The 23,583-nt window shown below is 46.2% G+C and overlaps 1 protein-coding gene across 5 annotated transcripts in view; it reads left to right on the top strand.

The window, feature by feature from the left end:
• The window catches only part of LOC135394873 (AF4/FMR2 family member 3-like), a 161,811-nt gene extending 138,707 nt beyond the window's left edge, over positions 1-23,104 (top strand). For 2 of the 5 annotated variants that reach the window (XM_064625910.1, XM_064625908.1), the window contains exons 10-20: positions 4,915-4,963; positions 5,074-5,123; positions 5,231-5,381; positions 6,107-7,446; positions 10,753-11,146; positions 15,410-15,594; positions 16,478-16,714; positions 18,227-18,301; positions 18,399-18,492; positions 19,526-19,904; positions 21,237-23,104. In XM_064625910.1, coding sequence (XP_064481980.1) covers positions 4,915-4,963; positions 5,074-5,123; positions 5,231-5,381; positions 6,107-7,446; positions 10,753-11,146; positions 15,410-15,594; positions 16,478-16,714; positions 18,227-18,301; positions 18,399-18,492; positions 19,526-19,904; positions 21,237-21,370 — 3,088 coding nt within the window. In that variant the 3' untranslated portion in view covers positions 21,371-23,104. Of the gene's footprint in view, positions 1-4,914; positions 4,964-5,073; positions 5,124-5,230; positions 5,382-6,106; positions 7,447-10,752; positions 11,147-13,750; positions 14,170-15,409; positions 15,595-16,477; positions 16,715-18,226; positions 18,302-18,398; positions 18,493-19,525; positions 19,905-21,236 lie in introns of those variants that run through there. The other 3 variants (XM_064625911.1, XM_064625909.1, XM_064625913.1) reach the window with 3 other exon arrangements.
• The last annotated feature ends 479 nt before the right edge of the window (positions 23,105-23,583 follow it).

Below are 23,583 nucleotides of genomic sequence, written 5' to 3'. Positions count from 1 at the left end.
AGCATTCGCGGGACGTGTCTTGGTTCTTTATTCAAGCATCCACATCAGAAACCGGGCCTTCTCTCCCCCGAATTCTCCGCGCAGGATTCGTCCCTGTCAGTGCAAAGGAGTACAAGATATAACAAATATTATCACCATTGTCCCTGTTTAATCGATTGTCGGATGATAAGGCTTGGGACAAAAAAAAAAGTTCATGGAACAGAGGGGTGTCGCATTTTTCCATTGTAGCGACATCCTAGCGGCAAACAAGAGCGGACACACATACTGAGTGATGACGATCTCCTCCTGGCAACTGCCTGGGCGCCGCTCCGATGAATAATGTTGGCAAACTCTGTCTCGACCCTCGATCTCACTGAAACCTTACATTCACGTTGTTCTCGAACAACAAAATTCTCGAGCATTGTACGTTATTTTCTTCGTACTTTTTTCGCTTCGTTCTACCTCCACCTTTTCGACGATTCGCGGGACATTGCTCCCGTCCGTTACTAATGCAATCTGCTCAGTAACGGAATACGTCACAACTTAGCTCTTCTACTCGATGGACGAGTGGTGCGTAGAAGCCAACGTCGCTCTCCACCGTAATCTTTCCGCTTCGCTGTACGTGGCGACCTTTCAGTGTCGGCCGGCCCCCTTTTCCTGCTTCAGCAGCACCTCCTGCGCAAACAAAGCGGTCTGGCCGTTCTCACTCGCTCTCTCTTTCGTTACTGCCTGGAAAAGAAAATTATAATAAAAAAAAAAGCCCCCAGCAAGATGGATACTACACACACGAAGGGATCTGCTATTTGGGGTTCGGTTGGGAGACAAAACAAAGAGCACGACTAGCAGAAAGGGGAAAAAGAAAACGAAAAAGAAAAAGAAATCTATACTATTTTTAACGCAGAAGGAGTTTGCATTCGTAGCGCCAAAGGTTGAAGAACATGAGATGATAGGGAACTTGAAGTATGTATAAAGCTATGTTTGCGACCTTTCGGTGTATCATCGTGAACTTCAGAATCTACATTTCGATTCCTGGCTCCAGCTTTCGCAACCTGTTTTCATATGCAGGCTCTTTTCCGCGCTCGCCGCCGTCTGTGAAACTTGAATTGTTTTCAAAGGAAGGCAGAAACGGTCTTTAATTTACGTTCTCCGAGGGACGGAAAAAGGCGCATTTTAAAGTGTCTTCTCGCTGAAAATTGTAACCTCATGCGCGTTGCTGTGCAGATTTGTCTCAAGTACCTCACTACCTTTAACAGCGAAAAAATAGAATGTCTTGCGCGAGCTAAAGACACGGTACCGACTGCTCAGGGTAGAAGAAGAAAAAAAAAAAAAAAAAAAGGCGCAGGATTTTATTCGAAAGTAGTACACTCTCGGAAGGCTGTAAGGGCAACATTGCGTTTTTCTTCAGTTATCTACCTTGCCCCTCGCAGAAAACATACTTTGCCCGAGGTCCTTTTTCCCTTCCCCACTTCACTGACTACCCGATCCTTTACTGGCGTGACTCCAACATCAAATACCATCCTCATGAACAACGCCGTCAGATAGTGCTCTAATGAAAAAGCTGTCTTCATAAGCAAGAGCAGTGAAGCACGGCCTGCTGCAAAGACGTGTCTGCAAGAAGTGTAGGTAGAATAGAAAAGGTGCCTGGTATCCCCACCCCCTTTGCCGCGTAGGTGGATTTAGAGTGGATTCATTTCATTTGACAGGCGTCGTTTCCTTCTGCTGCGTCGTTAAATGCCGTCGAGGTCACGCGTAAAATGCCGTGACGTATTAATCGCGTTTCGTAAGGGCTTTTTCGTCGAACGCCGTTCTTAGTTTAATACCCGATATTTGACGCTGGGATAAACGAAAGCTGTCATAAAGATTCCGACGCACTCCAATGCCCGTATGCTTCCATCCGCGTTAACCACGCTCGTTGTATTTCGCTCCCTCTAGCCTGTCACTTTGCATACCACTGTAGCTGTAGTCTTGAGGCAACTTGTCTTGGGTGTGCTTGGAGCGGTACACACCGTCTCGTCGGTATGACATGATGGATCGCCGGCGCGTCCGCGTCCGTGATGTATCAATGGAACGTTGGGGCAGCTAAGGGGGAGTGAATGATTGGTTCCGAGCTGTTTGAATTGCTTGGTCGCCGCTGTTAGGAAAACGTGAGAGGTAATATAATGGTGTCCGCTTACAGATCCGAGGTTCGCAGTTCCGAACCCGACCCAGGATGCCGGCAGCTTGATGGTGTCATTCAGGCTGCAGGTTCCTTACACAGCTGTGTGTTTGCGGGTTACAAACATATTGAGGGAACGGTTTCTGATTGCTTTTGGGCGCTGTTCGGAATAACGTAACAGGGACTCCTCAACTTCGATTAAAAGAATGGCAGTTGATGAGAAGAAATCCGCTTTCGATTCGAACGATCCGATTTCCGCTCAGACACGCTACCAGTTGCGCCATGCTGGCTATATCCCCACATTAACATACCAAGCCATGCTAAGAACTAATATAACTATTATAACTAAATTTTCTATAAGCGCACATATTTCTTCATGCAATCACCTGCCTTCACGGGAAGAAATGCGCCGATTCTGCGATTGAAGCCATTCACGCCGACAACAGCTCTAGAAAAAGAGAGACAAAAAAGAAGAAAAAACTGAGCTACGGAACTAATAAACGCTGAACCCCCAACTCTCCGAATCCAATAAATTTTCCGTTTGTGCAATGGCATTCGTCTCGTCTGCCAGTGACATTTCCTCGGGATCCTTTTGGGTTTCTCTTTTTCCCTTTTTCGTTCCCGTTCGGGGCAGAGTCGTTTTAGGAACCATCTTATTTGCCTAGAAGTCTCAAAAGATGAAAGTCGCGCAAACTTGGTCCTGCTGTGTGTTGTGCTTCTGGGCGCTTATTTAAGATTCCTTATTCACAACAGTAAAACACGTCTCGCACGAAACCCTATCACGTGATGTCTCGCGGAGAGGAATGGCACCGTTTTTTTTTCGCGCAGACGACAGATCTCGCGTCGTCTGCTTCGCCTTGCATAATTTATTCTTGGAAGTAAAACAAGCCGCGCTCGTGCGTTTCTTCACCTGGTTTTATTCTGGCGGTAGCATGCGCCAATTTCGGCAGCATGTTGTGGTCTTAGCCTTGTCAAAGCAGAATTTTCGCGTGAAGCACCATTATTATTTTGTGACTCTGGTATTTGGTTAGTCTTGTGGTTTAGTTCTGGTGAGATAGAAAATCGGTTCTCATTTCCGGGTGCTGGAGATTCGTTGCAAAGTTGGAATGTCCTTTACGAATACTCTGTCGTCTGCATCTCATTTTCTTCCCTCGCCTGTCGCGGGGTCCAGCGAAAAATGTGCGATCTGGATGATCCGCGGACGCACGCACGAACTCGATGCCTGCTCTCTTGCGTGGGAACCTGACTGCACTCCCCCCCGTCCGACATCACCTGGAGAGAGAGAGAAAAAAAAGAACACAGAAAGACAGAGAGAGAGAAAAAAAGACGAATTCGCCGTATCTGAAATGCATCTTTAGCGCCACCTGTGGAATCGGCGGCACTGCTGACGTGGCGAGGAGTGCGCGCAAGCAGCATGTAGTGTATGGACAGCTGTAGTGTTTCGCGTAGGACAGCGAAAACGACGAAAAATATGGATATGAAAGGGCAGGAGACAAGATATGCCTTGTACCCGCTTCCTCCCCCCCCCCTTTTTTACTATATAGGGTACGTGCCGTATTCCGCGCAACGATACATAAGCCAAATAACGGATAATTAACAAAATAAAAATGAAATTGAGAGATAGATAGATAGATTGAGAGGGAGAGAGAGAGGCATATGCGGGCATATAAAGTCACATTCGTGCTCAAAGTTCAGTAGATAGCGTTAGCCTTTACCTTTTGTTTCTCTTGTCTTCTCGTTTGTGTTTGAGTTCGCATGCGTTGTGCCTAGATAGGAAGCGAAGTTGTTGCGTGCGCGCCGATGGCTTCCAGCTCGGCCAGGAACCAGTTTCCGTGTTATGGATGGAACTTGTGTACGGGAGAACTATTGTGATCACGCACTTTTGAGAGTGGTACAGGCATTGGGAAAGTTGAGTTTTCTTCCTTTCTTTCTTTTTTTTTTTTTTCGCGTCAATCTTTTTTTTTTTTTTTTTTTTTTGCTCGTATCGTGCTCCGCTGTCATCAACGACACTTTGTTTAACTGGGGAAGTTACTGTGTGGCGGTGGCGCTTTTGGATTCTTTGCTTTCTTGTTTGCTTGTAGGTATTTGCTCAGCTTTTCTCGTTTGTCGAGAAAGTTGGGAGGCAGAGAAGAATGTGTTACCGGAAGTCACATGATGCGATGTTGCTTTTGCGGTCTTTTGGGGCTAGCTTTGTAGAGTTTGAATGGTGAGGGAGCAAAAACGGAAGTACCCATCATAAATTCTTCTTCTTCTTGTTCTTCTTCTTCTTCTTCTGAGGCCTTTCCATCACTATTTGGGTGGGGTATGGGGTGACGCTGCTATGAACTAATTCTCGATAGTAATGATTGGGTTATACAACTCTCCTGCACAAATCTGTGTATCTGACCAAGGTATCAAACAGTTGTGTGCAAAGTTGTGCGAACTTCAACGAAACTTTGATTGAGCAAAGGTCGTGTGTACTTGTATACTTTTGCAATGATTCTTGCACCTTGTATACCCTGCATTGAGGGTTCCTCCTTGTATAGTTGAGTCTGCATACCTGCAAAGCTGGACGCGTCATGCTACCTTCTTGAGTACGGAAAACGTTTGCGGTGTTGTTTATGTTTTATGCTGCCGAATGCGATGCAAAGCAGTTTGTTAATAAGCTGGACTGAAGCACGCTCGAGTAGATTCTCGTTGGTGTCCGCTCTTTCACAGTCAGGTTTTGATATGCAACAGAGCAGTCAAGAGATATATGTTTTGTAGCACAATACCAAATCTGTTTCTTCTTCCTTGTACAGGGGCAGTCTTCAGGATGACTTGGAGATGAGTGACAGTGACGATGATGAGGTAAGACTCACCTAACCTCACCTCACCTTTAGTGTAAAGTACTGTTGCGCTGCCATAAGAAACAAGAGCATTCACTAAAACCACCTTTGTGCCCCTTTATTCTATTCCAGTTGCAGTCTTCGAGAAAGTCGTTGCAGGGCCTCTCCGCTTCAAAAATCTCGTAAGGGATTCTTTCAGTTTCAGCTGTGATAATGTTGCGGTCCCAGGGTTTTCCACCACGCTGCCCTTGTCTGTGGTTTGCTGATCGTTGTCGGGCTTTTTCCGCAGCGCTTCCAATGACAACGTCAGCCAACCGCCGGCTTCGAGGGAGAAGGACTCGGATTCGAGCGACTCGGAAGGATCGTCGTCTGCTTCCGGATCGGACAGCGAGTCTGAGAGCTCTTCCAGTGATGCCTCTCTACCAGAAGCCAATGGAGAGGTAACTAAGATAAGAGAAAATGCTTTTGGGCAGAGTAGGTCTTTTTTGTAAAAAAATAAGTACTGTAATTTCACACGTATTAGCCGCGGCTTCTGCACGATTTTTTTTTTCTCACGGGTGCTTTGCGGCTTATCCACCAGTGCGGCTTATCTGATGTCTATTTTTCCCTGGTATTTTCCCCATGAGTCGGTTTTAATGAAAGGGCCGACAGTGTCTCTGGAACAGCACTGCCCTGCTGATGCACGAACAGTGCGTAACAGGGACGGGTCCACATTCGAGTAGATTGATCTTCCTGGTGCTTTGCCCCAAGCAGCTTGATCTTCCTGGTGCTTTGCCCCAAGCAGCTTGAACGAAAGTGGTGACAGTGATTCATGTCTTCTGGAAGACCACTGATCCATCATTCCACGACACCCAACAAGGCCCAAAACGCCCAGCAAGGGCACAATCCGATCTTGGTAGAACTCTAGAACTGACCTCCTTTGTTGTATACTACGCCGATCCCGGAGTATGGACCACATGGTTTATGGCCTTCTCTATGGTCTCCTTTGTCGCACAAGTCAGTCGTATTGTATTTACCGCGGCTTATCTGCGGGTGCGACTTACCTGTCAGAAAATTTTCAAAACGTTCCTAAAAACGCGTCCTGCGGCTTGTCTGCGGTGCGGCTTATACGCGTGAAATTACGGTAAATGTTTCACCTCGTATACAATGTATTGCTGCCTTACAGCCCAACAACACTCAGGGGTGGATGTTGTCCAATTTCCTCAACAAGCCCAGCTCACCGGCTACGGTGGGCGCCCTGCCATCACGGAGCAACTCTGTGGTCCATCATCCCGACTCACTTATCGACGAAGACTCCTTCACTCCCATCTTGTCCCAGTGCCCAAATCCCGACGCGGACCTGGGGCTGATGCTGAAGAGCCCGAGTCCCCAGGGATTTGACTTGGTGCGGTCCCCGAAGGCAAAGGGGACCTCAAACCTTCTGCTGTCTCCCGTCAACTCCAGTCCGTCGCACAGCCCGCTCCTGCCTCGTCAGCGCAGTCCAGATCCAACTCTCGCGCGGAGGACGTCCACCTCCGACGACGACGCACCGTGCCACGTACAGAACAGACGCGTTCCAACGTGCGTCGACCAAACGCCGCCTCCGCATCAACCCGACCGCGAGCTCCCTCCAACGAAGCCGGCGCTGTCGACTCCGGAGCAGCCCAGGAAGCCGTGGGCGTCGAAGGGGGCAAAGAAAATGACTAGTCCTACCGTTCCGACACTCAAGCGGAGCAAGGCAGAGTTGAAAGAGATTCCCGTGAGAGAGGAGGAGCCCGTAATGAAGACGACGTCGAAGGAGGCGTCGAAAACAACAGCAAAGGCCGCGAAAGAGTCGCACGAGGCTTCGCGGAACAGGGCGAAGGCGGAAACGGAGCCCGCAAAGCCATCCGCGTTGAAGAGACGGACGCACTCCGAAAGGCGGTCGGAGAAACGATCCAAGATCCACAAGTCGAGGGTGGTTCTCTCCGAGTCGTCGAGCGAGGACGAGACCTCGAAAGATTGCTCGGACGACGACCGCAAGCACACCGCGCTAGCACCGGTCAAACTCAGCAGGAGCGAAAATCGTCCGCGGTCGTCCAGTAAGACGTCTCTCGCGGAGAAAGTCCCGCCGCAGACTCCCCCGGAACCCATTTTCTCGGAACCCTCCGCGAAGTTGGAGCCTCCTCAGCTGCTGTCTCCCATCGCCCAGCGATGTGGGAGCGAGGCGAAGGAGAACATAGAACCTCCTGCACAGCAGGAGTGTGTTTTAGTGAGCCTCGCCCTGAACAGGCTACTGCGCTTGCCTGGAGGGAAGCAGTGTCCTTTAAAGGGTAAAGGGAGGTCTGGGGACACGGACAGCCCTGATGAGAGTCAGAACAAGGCTGACGCTCTGAGGCAAGTGTACAGCGGGACGACGGCGTCGACATTACCCAGCAGGGAGTCGAAGTCGTCGTTGAAGCGGAAAGGTGGCGGAGATGAAAGCGCGAAGGAGAAGAGGCGGAGACTGTCCAGTAGTTCCTCGGCGTCCCTTTGGGTCAAGCAAGAGTAAGTGGATGCTATAATACGCTCTTTAGGCAATGAGATATAAGCCTAGTGTTTGCCTAGTGAAGCGCCTTTGCAACCGTGTGGTCCCCGAAAGTAAAGTTGGGCAGGTTGTCGAGGTAACGGATATTCAGAAAGGACGTTGAGATAAAACATGAAAGTCACTGAAAACGTTAGCCAGCTGTAGGACTCGAACCCACATCTTCTGGATTACCGGATTCTGGATTCTTAGGCAACTTGAGGCCTTGTATGTGATTGTCCCTTCTATGTTGTTCCAGCCTCAGAACATCAGTTCTCTCAACGTTGAGATAACGTACTTTGTGTTCGGCAGTTCTAGTTCTATAAGGACGTTGAGATAAAACATGAAAGTCACTGAAAACGTTAGCCAGCTGTAGGACTCGAACCCACATCTTCTGGATTACCGGATTCTGGATTCTTAGGCAACTTGAGGCCTTGTATGTGATTGTCCCTTCTATGTTGTTCCAGCCTCAGAACATCAGTTCTCTCAACGTTGAGATAACGTACTTTGTGTTCGGCAGTTCTAGTTCTATAAGGACGTTGAGATAAAACATGAAAGTCACTGAAAACGTTAGCCAGCTGTAGGACTCGAACCCACATCTTCTGGATTACCGGATTCTGGATTCTTAGGCAACTTGAGGCCTTGTATGTGATTGTCCCTTCTATGTTGTTCCAGCCTCAGAACATCAGTTCTCTCAACGTTGAGATAACGTACTTTGTGTTCGGCAGTTCTAGTTCTATAAGGACGTTGAGATAAAACATGAAAGTCACTGAAAACGTTAGCCAGCTGTAGGACTCGAACCCACATCTTCTGGATTACCGGATTCTGGATTCTTAGGCAACTTGAGGCCTTGTATGTGATTGTCCCTTCTATGTTGTTCCAGCCTCAGAACATCAGTTCTCTCAACGTTGAGATAACGTACTTTGTGTTCGGCAGTTCTAGTTCCCCTGTGCTGAACTTGGCAAATTTTGGATTCCATTGGTTGCCACGTCAGGGTGAATGCAGTTCAATCGGGTAAAAGCTGTGCCTGCCACAGCAACATGTTTGTTATCTCTTTACTTGATTTACCAACTTAGACTTGTGTGTCGAGTTCTTGACTGAACAAAGCAAGGAGTTATGTCAGTTATCCTGATGTATAACTGGAGCCTGAAGTTTTAGGGTTTAACCCGGTTCTTTCCCGAATTTGCATCCCGAATCAAAGGCTGCCTCTTTACGGTGAAACCCGATGTTTACCCTGCAAATCGCCCTCACTGAGACATCTGTAGGAATGCACACTAAACTTGTTTCGCAGCAAACGCAGTTACATCACCATTTGTACTGGACCAGTTCAGTTCAGTTTGGGTAACTGAGCCCGATTTCTTCCTGAATTTGGCATACTGGATGTTTTTCCACCCGAATACCTCACCCCTCAATAGCTGCAGATAGGAGTTCTCACCTCCTTTAATGCTCATGGAGGCAAAGGGCTCTTTGATGCCTGCGCAAATGCCACCTTTTCTCGATTTTCTTGCGTTTGACCGGGCACCAGGGAAAATTCTGATCCCTACACGTGAGCGAACGCTTTCACGGCGATTATTATATCGATGTCCTTGTTTACGTGTGCATCAATGGGTGAGCTGACGGGAACCAGCAATTTCATCGTAATATCGAACATTGTAAGAAACGGGCTGTAACCCTTTTTTGCATCTGCAAGAACAGCAGAGATGGCTTTGTGAATACTTGTGGGAGAAGGTCATGGAAACTGAATGAAAAGATGCAGGTAGTTACAGGGTAGTGTAAAATGTACTTTATGGAAAATAAAGATATGTGTTTGTCATTTCAAAATTTAAAATCATCTCAAATCCAGGTGAATAAAATGGCAAACATGCAGCGGCACATTGGTTTTCATAGTCATCTGGCCGCACCGATTTATTATGTCTAGTGTAACATGTCCAGACAAAGTATTAGATGTCAGGGTCTGCACAGATATCTGTATTGTGGCTGCTGATTGATGGCTGTAGAGCGTTCGAGACAGAACATCCTAGCATTGTGTTTGAAGTTTACGTAATTGGCGTATGCCAGGCGGAATGATGTAGTGTTGAGATACAGTCTTCCTTAAAGCAATTGGTGCTAGCTCACCACATGTCAAAACCAAATGTCAGACTGCTAGAAATACTGTCGACCGCAGTATGTACATCCTAAAGGGAGGTTCTAACTACAAGTGAATTTAGCAATCGTTACACATTTTGGTCAGATGGCAAATGGAGCCTGACTCACTTAAGACTTCGGAGACTGATATCCATCTTTGTGAACGTCTATTAAAATTTTTTGTGGGCATTATTGTCGTGCGGACACAAAACCAAAAATTCGGCAGAACCTTTCCGCGTGCATTTGAGTTCACCCTGCAGTGATTCACTCTGTACAGTAACCATGTAGTTGCAAAATTGGAATCTGAAGATAAGGATAAGATATCCCTTCGTCAGTGTAATTGCTGCAGTTCTTTTTTATTGATCTAGAGGAATCAATTGGTAACATATCTGGTTACCGACCCTAAGGTAGCCTGTTTGAACCCAACCGAGTGCGGTGGCATGATACAAGTTGCTCAGCTACATCACCCTCTCTTGGGATGTTAAACGCGGAGCGCAGTATGTTGGGATTTAAGCATACATGAAGAACCCTCAAGTGGGGAAAATTAATCAGTGAACACTGTTTTTATTTATTTATGATTGTGGTGTAATTCGTGATCATTTTGCGACTTTGAATTACACAGTGATGGCCAGTAGTTAACTACATGTAGTTAAACTACTAGTTAAAGTAGCTTATTGTAGTCAAAAAGTAGTTATCAGCTACTTGCAGAAATGTAGTGTGCAACTACTAGTTAAACTACTATTTCGAGTAGTTAACTACAGTAGTTAGGTTACTGCAGGCGCCAACTACTTCCGATTTTGCCGCAAGCTCCACGGCACGATTGTGCTTCCGACTTTTACCTTGTGCTACTTGTTTGATGAGAACGGAGGCGCAGAGCAATTGTGCCGTGCACGTGTACTAAAATCTTCACTTTTATCGCTGCTTGTGATTCATATTTAGGTGTCCAAGAACACTACAGAATGGGATTGGTGATGAAGGACAACGTTAAGTAGTTAGAAATGTAGTTGAAATACATTGCAGTAGTTAAAGAAGTAGTTATAACTATTTTCCCTGAAAAGTAGTTGAACTACTAGTTAAACTACTCCATCGCCAAGTAGTTATAGTTACTGTAGAAGTAGTTAATGGCCATCACTGGAATTACACCTGCTTCTCTTCGTCTTTTTCAGACCCCCCGAGCCACCTCCAGAAGAAGAAGCCGACTCACAACCTCCCTGGAGTGACATTCAGGCGAGGCCACCACCCGGTTGCGACAGCCCCAGCAGTCTGAGCTCGTTCTCGAGTCAACGCAGTGGATCGCGACAGCATCGGAGCAAGTCTCTGAGTAAATCCTGTACCAACAGCCACTCTGAACAGCCGCATCAAGTCAAGAAAGAGCCCAAGGAGAGCCAAGAGAAGCAGAAAAAGTCACACCGTGACAGGAAAGAAGGCAGCGGGAGCAGCAGCTCAAAGAGCCGGAGTAAAATAAAGCAAGAGGTGGCAGCGTTGGCAAATCAGGAGGAGGAGCGGAGCAGTGTCAGGGTACAAGGTAGCAGCAGCTGTAGCAGCATTTCGTCTAGTCAGGTTAGTATTTCGTTGCTGGAGACGTAGATGCGGATGACCTTGGGGGAGGGGAGTTTGCCGTGGGCAATTACTTGCCAACTTCCTGGTTTCAGTCGTGCCCCCCCGCCTCCCCCATTGAGGAAAAGAAGCTGCTATTTTGAATCTGTGACTTGTGTATTCTAGAAACTACAGGTTTTCCCGCAGATTTTAATCCAAGCGCCATCAAAATTAATCCATGTGCCATGCAAACTTTATGGGGCATGGATTAATTTAGCTGGCACTTGGATTAAAATCGCTGGGGAAACCTGTAGTTATTCATGTATGTGTACATGACCTGTCTCTGTGCGGAAGGCAGCTAGATGTCCTGATGTCGAGCAAATAGTACCAGCTCTCAGGTGGGCTTGGGGAGGTGGTGGTCAAACCTTTCACATTGAAAACTGTTGTGGTTGGCGAACTGGGTGAGGCACTAGCTTAGCATAAGCGTGCTGATGAAAATGTTACCACTTTTAAAGTTACGTACAAAGCCACTGAAGGTGTAGCGCCGAATTGTATTTGGTGTGATCATCACATCCATGTAGCTGTAACTTTCACAGGTGTTGCCAGACTTCTTCAGTCTGTGATTTCAGACTGCTATCTGAAGGACATCAGAAATTCGAATTGGTTTGCTGACTGTCAAGATTACGCTAACATTTGGAAACTCTCTCTCTCTTCTTTTTTCTTTTTTTTTACTTTACAAGTCTAGTATTAATTGTAGCTTGTCTTACTGGTGACTGTGTTATGACCTTGAAGCCCTTCATTTCCTCAAAGCAGTGCAACTTTTGGTGTTGCAGTGGTAATTGACAACTTGATGCTTACAGAGGAGGAGGAGGTCTATGACGTGTTTCAAGATAGGGAATGTGTCATTGAGGGTTCTACTGTATTCCACGTTGGGTTAGGTTTGTAAAGGGACGACGTAACTCCAACATAGCATCAGCAATACCGTGCTTGCAACCTTGCCAGATGAGCTGTGCATTCTCAACAGTCAGTTGTACATTAACTATACATTTAGTAAAAAGCTTTTACCTTTCCATTTTATGCCTCAGTAGTCTAGTCTCTTAAATCAAAAGAATCCAGCCAATGTTAGAATTTTAACGTGCCAGTCTATTTTCCTCCAATACGAAGAACACTAAGCATGGTTAGAGTATTGCACAAAATTAGCTCTGACAACATATATCTCTGTTTTGTAACCGACTCGACTGAACTGCCATTACCCACGTACGAGTCTTCTCCGACTGCACTGTGGAATATGAGCTTTGTTACGCGAGCTTTGGAATACACTGTTTGAAGAGTTCGGTATGCACAAGTGAACTGAAATCCTCACAGGTTTGTGACACCACTAATATTTGTCTGATGCATTGTAGGGTGCTCTGCACTGGTTTTTCTGGCAGATACAATTAAAGGCTTCTCTCAGATAAATGGGAAAGGGAAGTGGGAATCTTGTGCAGGCGCGCTTGGACAATGCGTGCTGCGACTTATGGACGTTGGTGTTTGTAGGAAAGTGGCAGTTCGGTTGTAAATGATTGTATACGGAACACAACTTCTCATCTGTTCCTGTCGCTGGGATGACAACGGTATGTACCATCATCTGTAACGTTTATGTAGCTGGTGATGGCTGTAACATTTGGCATGCATGTGGTGCTTGCTATATATAGCTTGAATGCAATTCTTACACCCAATGGAACAGCAGACTTTGCCTGTGCATACAAATCAGATGTTTCTGAATGCATGTTTCAAAACACAGTTGGTGGGCCTCCAATGCACCTTCATTGTTCATAGTGCAGTTTTGGTCAATTTATTAAGCCCCCTATCCCCAAAATCATGACCTATGGCTAAAACTGGGCACAGCGCAAAATTTTTGTATTTCTGGAGTGCTCACAAGGTTACCCAGTGTGTGGCATATCCAGTATTGATAGGATTAACCTGCAGCACAGTTCTTTTTCTTTTTTCCTGCATGTGCTGCTTATAAGTATAAATCAGAAAAGCAATGGGTGTGTGTGTTAGTGGCAGGTTCGAATTAAGAGCTGCCTCATACACGGACAGTGGCTTATCCAGGTGTGGGGGAGTGGTTGGGCGATCGCCCCCTCAAAAACGTTAGGTTAAGCATTAGTTTCCCCCTCTCCCCTCCCCAATTACATGCTTCAACAAAGAAACCACCCAAAGCGAGTGTGTGGATCCGCCCCTGCACACAGATCAGTTTTTCAGAAATTAAGAGATATCTTAATTTTCTATGCAAATGCTTTAATGGCTTGTCCTGATGCCCTCTACAGGCTGAGGATGTTAGTCGGGGGGCTCCTCAGGGTAACAAGTAGGCAACAGGATAACATTTTGGACATTCACCCAGTGAACTCCAGAAAGAAAGTAAAGAAATCTTGCCTTTTTTTATCCACATTTGTTGCAGTCACCCCTATCTACTACAATTTCTTCGATCTGAGAGTGATGGCTCATCACTATATGGGTTGCATGTCATGCATGTTGTAGTCCAGCCTGTAGGAGCATGAACCACTTCTCCTCTCCCAAGAGTCTGCATAGGTTACACTTGCACGTGGTTCACATTACCCATCATGTGTTGTTGATGCCTTTATGCAGGGAACTTTGCACACGAGCAATGGTACCTCTGCCCCAATTTCTAAATCCACGAAGAAGCGGGCGGGCTCAGAAAAATCCGGCACAAAACGTGACACGTGCGTGAGGGAGAAGCAAGAAAAACGTTGCAGTGATCCAGGAGGACTTTCGTGTCATAAGGAGACATCTGCAGTCAAACGAAACTCCTTCAACAAGAGGGTGGCTGTATTGAAGGGCCTCACTGCTGCTGCTCAAGTAGTGACTGCTCTGGAGATAGATGAATGTCGTGCTTTTGGCAACATGATTGAATACAGGCTGCGGAGGCTCCCAGCTCACCTCCGCGGGGCTGCGCAAGTTGAACTTCTCGCCCAGCTAAATATGTTTGAGCAGGATTATGTCTAGCTATATTAAAGTGTCTATTAAAGGATAACGTGCTTGTTTCATGACTGAATCTCTGTGTTGTTTGGGGTATGTTGACACAATTTCTATCAATTAGAGGTGTGGAATGGGAGCCTGTATGTGGTGTGGTAACGGAGGTCATGAGGAGTATGTGGACTTGTTAAAACTGGTGTGGAAGGTGGGGAAGTTGCAGGGACAACTAATGCTGCGAATGTGTGTAAGCAACATGCTTTGACAATGAAAAAATGGCTAGGAAGCAAGTGAGCTGGTGAAGATGATGCATAATGTACAAACCCTGGGACTAGGGAACACGAAGGGACAGACACAGCACGAAGTGTCGAACACAGCTTCGTGTTGTGTCTGTCCCTTCGTGTTCCCTAGTCTCGGGGGGGGGGGGGGGGTTACATTTTGCAACATGCTTTGTGCCATGCACACAAGCACTAAGATGTACGTGCTATAGTCATGTTCAACGCAAGAATGGCAAGTTTAGCCCCCCCCCCGCAGTGGGTAGCTGTTAAGGTTGGTGGGCCACATTTTGTGCCATTCTTGGGTGGAATACCGATATAGGTGTGATTGCACATGTCCGAGCCAAATTTGTAAAACATAAATGCTTACTGGATAGAGCCCAAGCGCTGGAAGCTTGTAATATGAATCAATCAGACCTCATCACTAGGCATTGTATTAGACAGTTTTAACATGCCATTTGCAGAGATGAGTTCATCTTGTGCCACCTGTCCGAACCGACGGTCTCGCAGTGTGACTAGAGCTGTCGTTGACTTAGTGTCTGTGTTATGCTTGGAATAAGACTCCTAATGATGACATCATGATCTGCTAAAACGTTCTAATGAGCATCACATAATGAGTGAATATCAAGAAAACTCTTACATTTTGGCATTCTTACATTTCGCATTCTTATTCTCAGGCTGGCATAGAATACCAGTGCCTAATGTTCAAACACAAGCTGCTGATTCATTAAAACAAACACATCACAATGGTCTGCTGTTAGGCATAGGCACCTTGCACTCTAGTGGTAAAACAATCTATGCCTCCTGTTTTTGTTTTTTTTGCAATGCAACTAGAATCATGACATTCCCATGTGGCGTGTTCTCTGAGAAAAGTTGCTTCTTAGGCAAAAATGTAACTGAGCTGATAGCTGACGTTCAAGGTAGTGCTTTTGGATGCTTTCCCCCTGGTTGTGTGGATTCGCAACCTCAGCGTTCAGCTCTTACATTCCGTATGATAACAGTGGAGAGCAATTTCTTTATACGTGACTCTACTTAACAGGCCCACTTGTGGGATGGGCTGCTATCAAGCTCTGAGCCGAGCAAGGCAAACGAAACTCCTGGGGGAACAAGCGGCGGTAGCGGCGGGCAGCTCAATCCCACCCTCAAGCCGAAGGAGGAAACCTCCGAGTGGAGTCGAAACCCGCAGCTACTTTCTGGGACTATGCATCGAGACCTCGATACAAAGTGAGTCTCGGCAAGCCTCACTTTCTTCGGGTTGGCAAATATATGAGACAATTGAATTCTTCGGTATAATACGTTTGTAAATTTCGGATGTGGTGGTTGTGTGTTGTGCCGGCATGGCCAGTTTCATGTCTGCAACGATATTCGTTGATCGGTTGGTAACTGGGAGTGTGGTTCCATTCAGGTATGGCAGTGCGAATTCTGAGTACGTTTTTTTTGTTTTAAGGTTTATGCATAGTGCAGTCAAATGCTAAGAAAGAAGTTAGGAAGGGAGTTGCCTGAGGACAGAAGCCGCCGATATTTCGAACAGAGACTGTTCTTCTTCTGGGCGAACAGTCTCTGTACGAAATATCGGCGGCTTCTGTCCTGAGGCAACTCCCTTCCTACATTCTACCGGTTCGCTGGATTTCTACCCATCTAAGAAAGAAGTTAGTGAGCCATATGATGTAATGTCTGCACATAATGTAGCAACTAGTTCTTAAGGGGCAAGGGTTGAAATCCCTAAAAGTACTACTTGCAAGTAAGTAGTAAGGTGGCACTTAAACCACTTATCAAAGTAAACTGCATTGCGAATAGTGGATTTTCAGCTTGACGCTGAAACTAGCCTTGGCGTGGCCCATTATGGATACATCAGTACTGTTAGTTTGGTTGTTGGATTGGTTTGGATTGGCTCTGCAAGATATGGACTTATCCCTGCATTGGCAGCTGGTGGTTGCACCAAATACCGGTTGACTTTTATTGTGCAGGAATCACACTTCCCGTATGTCCCGTAAGTAACCTGCAAAATTTGCGTTTGACGCAGTCAATTGCCTAACGGTGTTTTTTGCGGGGAGAAGAGGCATACGGCCTTGTACGTGTGTGTCATAAAAGTGATCTCTCTGTGCAGGAGTTATTCATCAGACTACTACTTGGCTGAGGCCAAGAACCTGAAGCATCAGGCTGACAAGGAGACGGACCGGACTGTACAGTCCATGAAGTACCTGGAGGCGGTGCTGTTTTTTATCCTTACCGGCAGCTCAATGGAGCGCAACCATGCTGACTTGGACAAAGTCTACACCATGTACAAAGAGACACTCTCCCTCATCAGGTGGGCAGCCTCCTCCCACAAGTATGTGCACCTGAAGTAAACATTACATCCTTATTTCTCCTTTTCTGTTTCTTTTGGGCATGCTCATGTAACAGCCATGTAGTGTTTAGATGGTTGACAACTACCGTTATACTTAGAGCCTGAAGTTTTCTGGAAATAGTTTTTTTTTCTAAATTTGGGTGGTAAAAATCGGGTAAGTAAACATAAATGTGCTATAAATTCGTGCGAATTCGGGTGGAAAAACTTCCAGTATGCTAAATTCAGGGATAAATCGCGCTCAGTTACTCAAATTAACTGTGCCGGTTTGGTACAAGCAGTGATGTAACTGCATTTGCTGCCAAACAAGTTAGTGTGCATTCGTATAGACGTCTCAGTGAGGGTGGTATGCCGGGTGAAACTCTGGGGTTTCACCCTAATGAGGCAACCTTCAATTCGGCGTACAAATTCGGGGAAGAATCGGGTAAAACCCTAGAACTTCGGGCTCTAATTATACTTGAAAGAAGTGTCTGGAGAAAAAACTCGTTTCAGCTTCTGCGAGTCGTGCATCCGTAAAATGTACCCCTCCACGACTCAACTTGCTGCGCACTGATTGGCTGGCGGTGAGAGAGGGTCGGATTCAGAAGGCTTCTGTTGTTCCCTAGAACACCCCAATTGTTTCAGCTTGTTGATAACCACTATGATGAACCACATTATGCCCCTAGAAAATCCACATTCCATGTGGATCATTCACGTAAAGCTCCAGGAATTAAATGTGCCCGGAATTTCCTTTGCGCCTCTGAGGCGAGAAGCAACGTGTGCACGTGCGCAAAACATTTACAGAGTTCCTTGCTTCACTTTATCTCACTTTGTTTTCTTTATGTTGTTGTTTAGAGATTGCCACCCTGCTGCATGGGAACGAGGCATTTAGTATGTTGAACATGTCTGTGGCTATTACATGTGCATGTAACAGTGTTCGGTGGCGGAGTTGATGTTGTCGGGAATTGAGAGGCTCGGGGCAGGGCCACACTGTGTCAAAATGGTCGTGTATGAAACTGCGTTTCTCCGAGATAATCACGCAGAGACCCATGTTCAGTTCGGTACTGAGACTCAAGGTCTCATTCCTCTGCAGAGAGATTCCTATAGAACATTCCTGGAAAAACAACATTTTTTGTCACTTGCTATGTTGCCCCGTGCCGTTCAATTTCTGCTCACGTCCAACAAATGGACGTCGTTCGTTCATGCCTGTGGCTGTTAGTCAGTTAGTAGCATGTTTGGTTGGGTATGGCTGTCATTGTACAAAATGATAATAAATTACACGTGGGGCATGTCCCAGGGCATGAGTAAATTTATCTGCTCTGTGTGAATGGCTTATTTGTGGGCCTTAGTTTCCCGCCTTCCTCAGTGGACCTGAATCTTCTTTAAGAGGAACAGCTCGTGTTACGAATAGAGCACATAGTTTAGTTTGGCAAATATGTGTTCCCTGCTTTCCCTGCTTTCTATGTGTTTGGTTGCACGTGCATCCTGTCAGTGAGACTGCAGTGGTAACTATTTCTTTCTTGTCTTCCACAGGCACATTTCACCAAAGTTCCAAAAACTACAAAACAATGTATTAAGTAGCATCGACAATAAGCTAGCCATTCTTAGGTGAGTATATCTCAGTGGCAAGTGTACGCTTCCAACCTGATTAGAATCGTGATGGTGAAATTATAGCTACACGTACTTTATGGTTCTCTTTCCCTAGCCTCCGGTGCCAGTCTTTGCTCTACCAGAAGCTCTACAAACTACGAAAAAATGAAGTTAGGAAAAACCTTCGTGCCCTCAGTGATTTTCAGAAGGTGAGCACTGACATTAGTTTCTCCTTGTTGTAACAAACATTGTAATTAGAGCCTGAAGATTTTAGGGTTTTTACTCGATTCCTCCCCCGAATTTGCACCCCGAACTGAAGGTTGGCTCTTTAGGGTGAGACCCGATTTTTAGCCGGCAGATTCCCCTCACTGGGATGTCTGCAGGAATGCACTAACTTACTTGTTTGGCAGCAAATGCAATTACGTCACCATTTGTACCACTACTGAGCCCGATTTCTTCCTGAATTTAGCATACTGGAAGTTTTTTTCACCCGAATTCGCACGAATTTACTGCACATGTTTATTTACCTGATTTTTACCCCCCGAATTTAGAAAAAAAATATTTCCTGAAAACTTCAGGCTCTAACCATGTATTCACACGGGCGACACTCCCCACAGAAGCGGAAAACGTCATAGCGTCAGTGTTCACGTACACTGCGAACCGTGGGGAATATCCTGTGACACAGCCACAAGATATTCCGTAGCAGACGACGGGAAAGACCCTGACAGTGCCGTCTGCTAAGTGCGCAGTACGCCAGTCTCGATATTCCGCACCGTGTGAATGCTCAACATAACATGGCACGGAACTTTGTCTCTGTGAGCAGTGTTTTCGCTTTTTCTTCCGCCGGAATATTCCGTGAGCATGTCGCTCGTGTCACGTGAGCGCGAGCGCTCAACGTCACGTCTTCACGTACACTGCTAACCGTGGGGAATATCCTGCTACACAGTCACAAGATATTCCGTAGCAGACGACAGGAAAACACGCTGACGGTGTCGTCTGCTAAATGTGCAGTACGCCACTCCCAATATTCCCCGATGTTCCGCACCGTGTGAATGCTCAACATAACACGGGACGGAACTTCGTCTCTGTGAGCAGTGTTTTTTCGCTTCTTCCGCCGGAATATTCCGTGAGCATGTCGCTTGTGTGAATATGCGGTAATTGTAATCTTTCCCAGAGCTGGATTTCTGTTGTGCGTACTGTACGTGGCCAACGTTTTCCCCCCACCACCTTTTTCTTCCGCAGTCTAACCCTGGCAAAATGGCAAGTCCAGCACAGAACGGTGGTGGTCTACGCCTGCAGCCGTCACCGTGCCAACCGTCTCCACACTCTCCAACACCTTCACCCGCGGGCAGTGTCGGATCTCAGAGCAGCGGCTACAGCAGTGAACTGGGCAGTACCAACGGCATCAAAAACGGCAGCTGCAGTAGCGGCGGCGGAGGGACCGGCGGGGGGTCGGCCCCAAGTGGGGGAGCCCCTGCTCCGCTTCAACCTCCTTCGGTGGCCGTGCCGCAAGCTCAGTACCTGATGCTGCAGCGACAGAGCGCAACGCTGACCAACCTTCACCGCTGTCATGACTTATGGGAGCAAGCGGATTACCTCGTGGCACATAATCATTTGACAGGTGCGTTTTGAATGTGTGTCACGCTTACAAGTAGAGCCTGAAGCTTTCGGGAAATATTCTTTTCTAAATTCGGAGGGGGGGGGGGGGGGGGGGGTAAAGATCGGCCAAATAAACGTGTGTTCTAAATTCACGCGAATTCGGGTGAAAAAAAACTTCCAGTACGCTAAATTCGGGGAGAAATCTTGCTCAGTTGCTCAGACTAACTGTACTGGTCTGGTACAAATGGTGATGTAACTGCGTTTGCTGCTAAACAAGTTAGTGTGCATTGCTGCAGACGTCTCAGTAAGGGCAATTTGCCGGATAAAAATCGGGTTTCGCCCTAAAGAGGCAACCTGCAATTCGGGGTGCACATTTGGGGAAGAATCGGGTAAAACCCCCAAAACTTCAGGTTCTATAAATACTGTGTGCTGAAATGATTTTGACACACATTGAAGAATATTAAGGAACATACACACTGATTAGACTGGTGTGGCATCGCTCATAATCATAGTTGTCTTGCCACATAATGCCATGACACCCCGCCCTCCCAATGTGTAGATGAGGAGAGGTAGGAGGGGAAGAGATGTGCAGGGGTTGAGAGTTCCTTAACACTAAGTCATTGTCACCTAAAGCATCTTAATCTCGCTGTTTGGCACCCTCGCCACATTTCCGCAGCTTACAAACTAAAAGCTTGCAAAACCAAGCTAGAATGTAGTAAGCGTTCATCGTGCCTTGACTAGAGATGCCAAGCCCCGGAAATTTGTTTTTTCCCAAATATTTCCCAAATTCCCCAAATTTTCCCAAAAAATTCCTTAAAAAACGAAAAATTTCCCAAAAAAAGTGTTTCTTTTTTCGTTTTTTTTTCCTCAGCTCCGGAAAAATAGCTCAAAATTTCCAGGCGACAAAATTCAAAAACGTAAATTTTCGGGCCTTCGATGCGTTCCAACCCGCCAACAGTGCCTTAGGTGCCTCTGATCCGCCAACAACCACCAACTTAGAGCTCCGTCTGGCTGCTCCAAGCAATCGCCACCGCGTTCACATAATGTCGGAGTTCTGGTCGGAGTGGGCGGGTTGTTCCAATTACCTATCGCTGGGTAGACAGCAGTCTCATGGGATGCTCTGATCTGCATTTATGCCCCGAGGGTGAACACTACTAAAGTTTCTAGCTCATTGTACGCTGTGGCTTGGCCGGCAATGCTACAACTCAGCAGTAACCGCGTTTGTTTCCATTTTTTCTAATTTTTTTGAAAAAAAATTTGAAAAATTGAAAAAAAATTGGAAAAAAATTTCTGGAAATTTTGCATCTCTAGCCTTGCAATACCACGTCACATGCAATACTTTCGTGCCGTGCAGATTTCTTCGAAGAGTTGGACAAGGTCTGTGGTGGCAAGTTGACGCTTCACAGCTCGTCGTCGGAACTGGTGAAGTACGTTCGGGAGGGCATCCTCCGCCTGCGCAACAAACTGCCCGGACAGGACGCAACGTGATGACTACCGAACAAGCGGCTCTTCTCCCCCTCCCGTTGTTATATTATCCTGTTGTTCCTCCCCCCAACCCATGTTGCAGTTATTTCCTCCCCCCTTTCCATTGGTGTGTGTGCATGTACATATGAAGTTCTTTTTTGTATTTTTTTTTGTAAATAACTGAGAAGCAATGTTTTGGCCGTTGAGCCTAGCTCGTGCAACGGAGACTGTCTCTCTTTCTCTCTCTCTCTCTGATTTTTTTTGCATCGGAAAGAAAATGTTGTTGGGTTGAAAAGTCAGTAGAGAAAGCAATGTACTATACATAATGTATATATATAAAGACACGTGCGTGTGCGTTACAAGAAGTGAGAGCCACAGGAGAAATGGAAAGGAGTCAGTTTATGCAGGTTTTTTTTCTTTTTTGTCCAGAAGGATTTGAGGGCAAATGTAGCCTAAGCTGTTATTTTCCTCTTCTTTTTTTTGCAAGCTTGACAGTTTTTTTTGTTTTTTTTTCCCTTTCACAGTCACCATTGACTGAAGGTCCTCAGTTTTGTACAGCAGAAGTGTTTGGCCTCATCCATCACCCTCCTCCCCCCCCCCCCCCTCCTCCCACCCAGACCCTTTCACTGTGCCGTTACTAGAGATTAGACTGTCCAATCCTGAGCCGTTAAACCTTGTCTCATCAGCCAATCAAACCTGGTGATAAGGGCCATGTTCTCTGTATACCGAGTATACATTCAAGATACTTGATGTGCTTGTATGGAAAAGAAGTAATGTATTTTTTGAGATTGGGGAAATCGCCACATACATACACACACACACACACACATACACAACGTGGGCAGAACCTATTTTTGCACATTGCAACAGCGAGAGAGAGAAAAAAAAAAAGTCAGGTGGAGGTCGAAAGGCCGTGTGAGGTACGTCGGTGAGGCTGAACTCTTGTTTGGTGTATCTATATATTTATACATATAACAAAACAAAATAAAAGTGTGTATATTTGTATATTCCTTGGAATACAATGGAAGCTGCTGCGCCTGTCTGTTACGTTTCCATGCCAAAGCCTCAAAAAAACTTCTTTCCCCCATACATCCCCTCTCGCTACCCAACGCAACAGCTCTGTTACCTTTTATTTGAAATGATGAAGGAGCATGCACAAATTGCCCGCAAAAATTCTGCGGCGGTGAGAATGAAAGCGGAGTTTTTAGAAACGCGTAATTTTATGATTTCTCGTGAAAGCTTCCAGATGCATTTTTTTGTTGTTGTTTTAATTTGGGGAAGGCTTTTTGCAAAATTTGGGATGCAATTGGGATCTCTGCTGTCTTCACACATCCCAGGTGCACGTGTCTGCGAGTTTCTAAACGCGGCAGCTCTTCCCCATTTTTTTTTTGTTCCGCACGAAATGAGCGACTACTGATCTTACAGAATCGAACAGCAACAATGACGAAAACAGAAAACTATGCTGGCGTAACATTGTGTGTGTGTGTGCACATTCTCTGTTACTCGCAAGAAAAAGAAGAAGAAAAAAAAAAACATGGCCGGAGCGGTGTGCCGTAGCCCCCCGTCTCTCGGTTGCCCTGTGCCTTTGTATGGGTAGAGCTGCAATATGACTTTTTTTTTTTTTTTTTCTTGTTTACTTTTAACTGTTAGCACTTTTTAGCTTTACCAAAATTAAGACTGGGTTTTTTGTTTCTCGAATACGCCGTAGGAAGGTTACGTTTTAGTTCGGATCTAAAAGGGGGAAAAAAAAAAAAGAAATCTACGACAGGGGATTAACGTTTTTTAGTTTTGTCGCGCTGTTTCTCGAGATGCCTTTTTACTGCGAAGAGTGCTTTATGCAGCTTTTTCCTTCAAAGTGCTAATAAAGTCCCCGCGTCTGACTTGAGCTGAGCTCACAGCACACGGGAATGAAAATGTGAGACGCGTTGCATCGACCTCATACTTATTTATTGAGCCGCGCCCACGTTGCTTTTGTTTCTCTTGCTTTCCCAACCTTCGATCCATAGATTATTCTGGCCCCTCCCAAAGAGCATTTCCGCCTGCCTTGTTTTTTCCCCCCCCCCCAGCTTTTCCTTAATTTATACGGAACGGTGTAATATATATTTAAACGCTATTTAAAGCACCACCGTCACCTGATGGACGCGTGCGTGCAAAGTCGGTCTTGTCACAAAGTAGAAAGTAAATAACTATTTATTTGTAAGGTCGCGCAAACACAGCGAGGTAACCAGTGGGCTGAC

This window comes from Ornithodoros turicata, chromosome 5 (assembly GCF_037126465.1).
Source record: "Ornithodoros turicata isolate Travis chromosome 5, ASM3712646v1, whole genome shotgun sequence".
In the NCBI taxonomy this organism is placed as follows: Eukaryota; Metazoa; Arthropoda; class Arachnida; order Ixodida; family Argasidae; genus Ornithodoros; species Ornithodoros turicata.
This window is presented reverse-complemented; position numbering and strand designations above follow the sequence as displayed.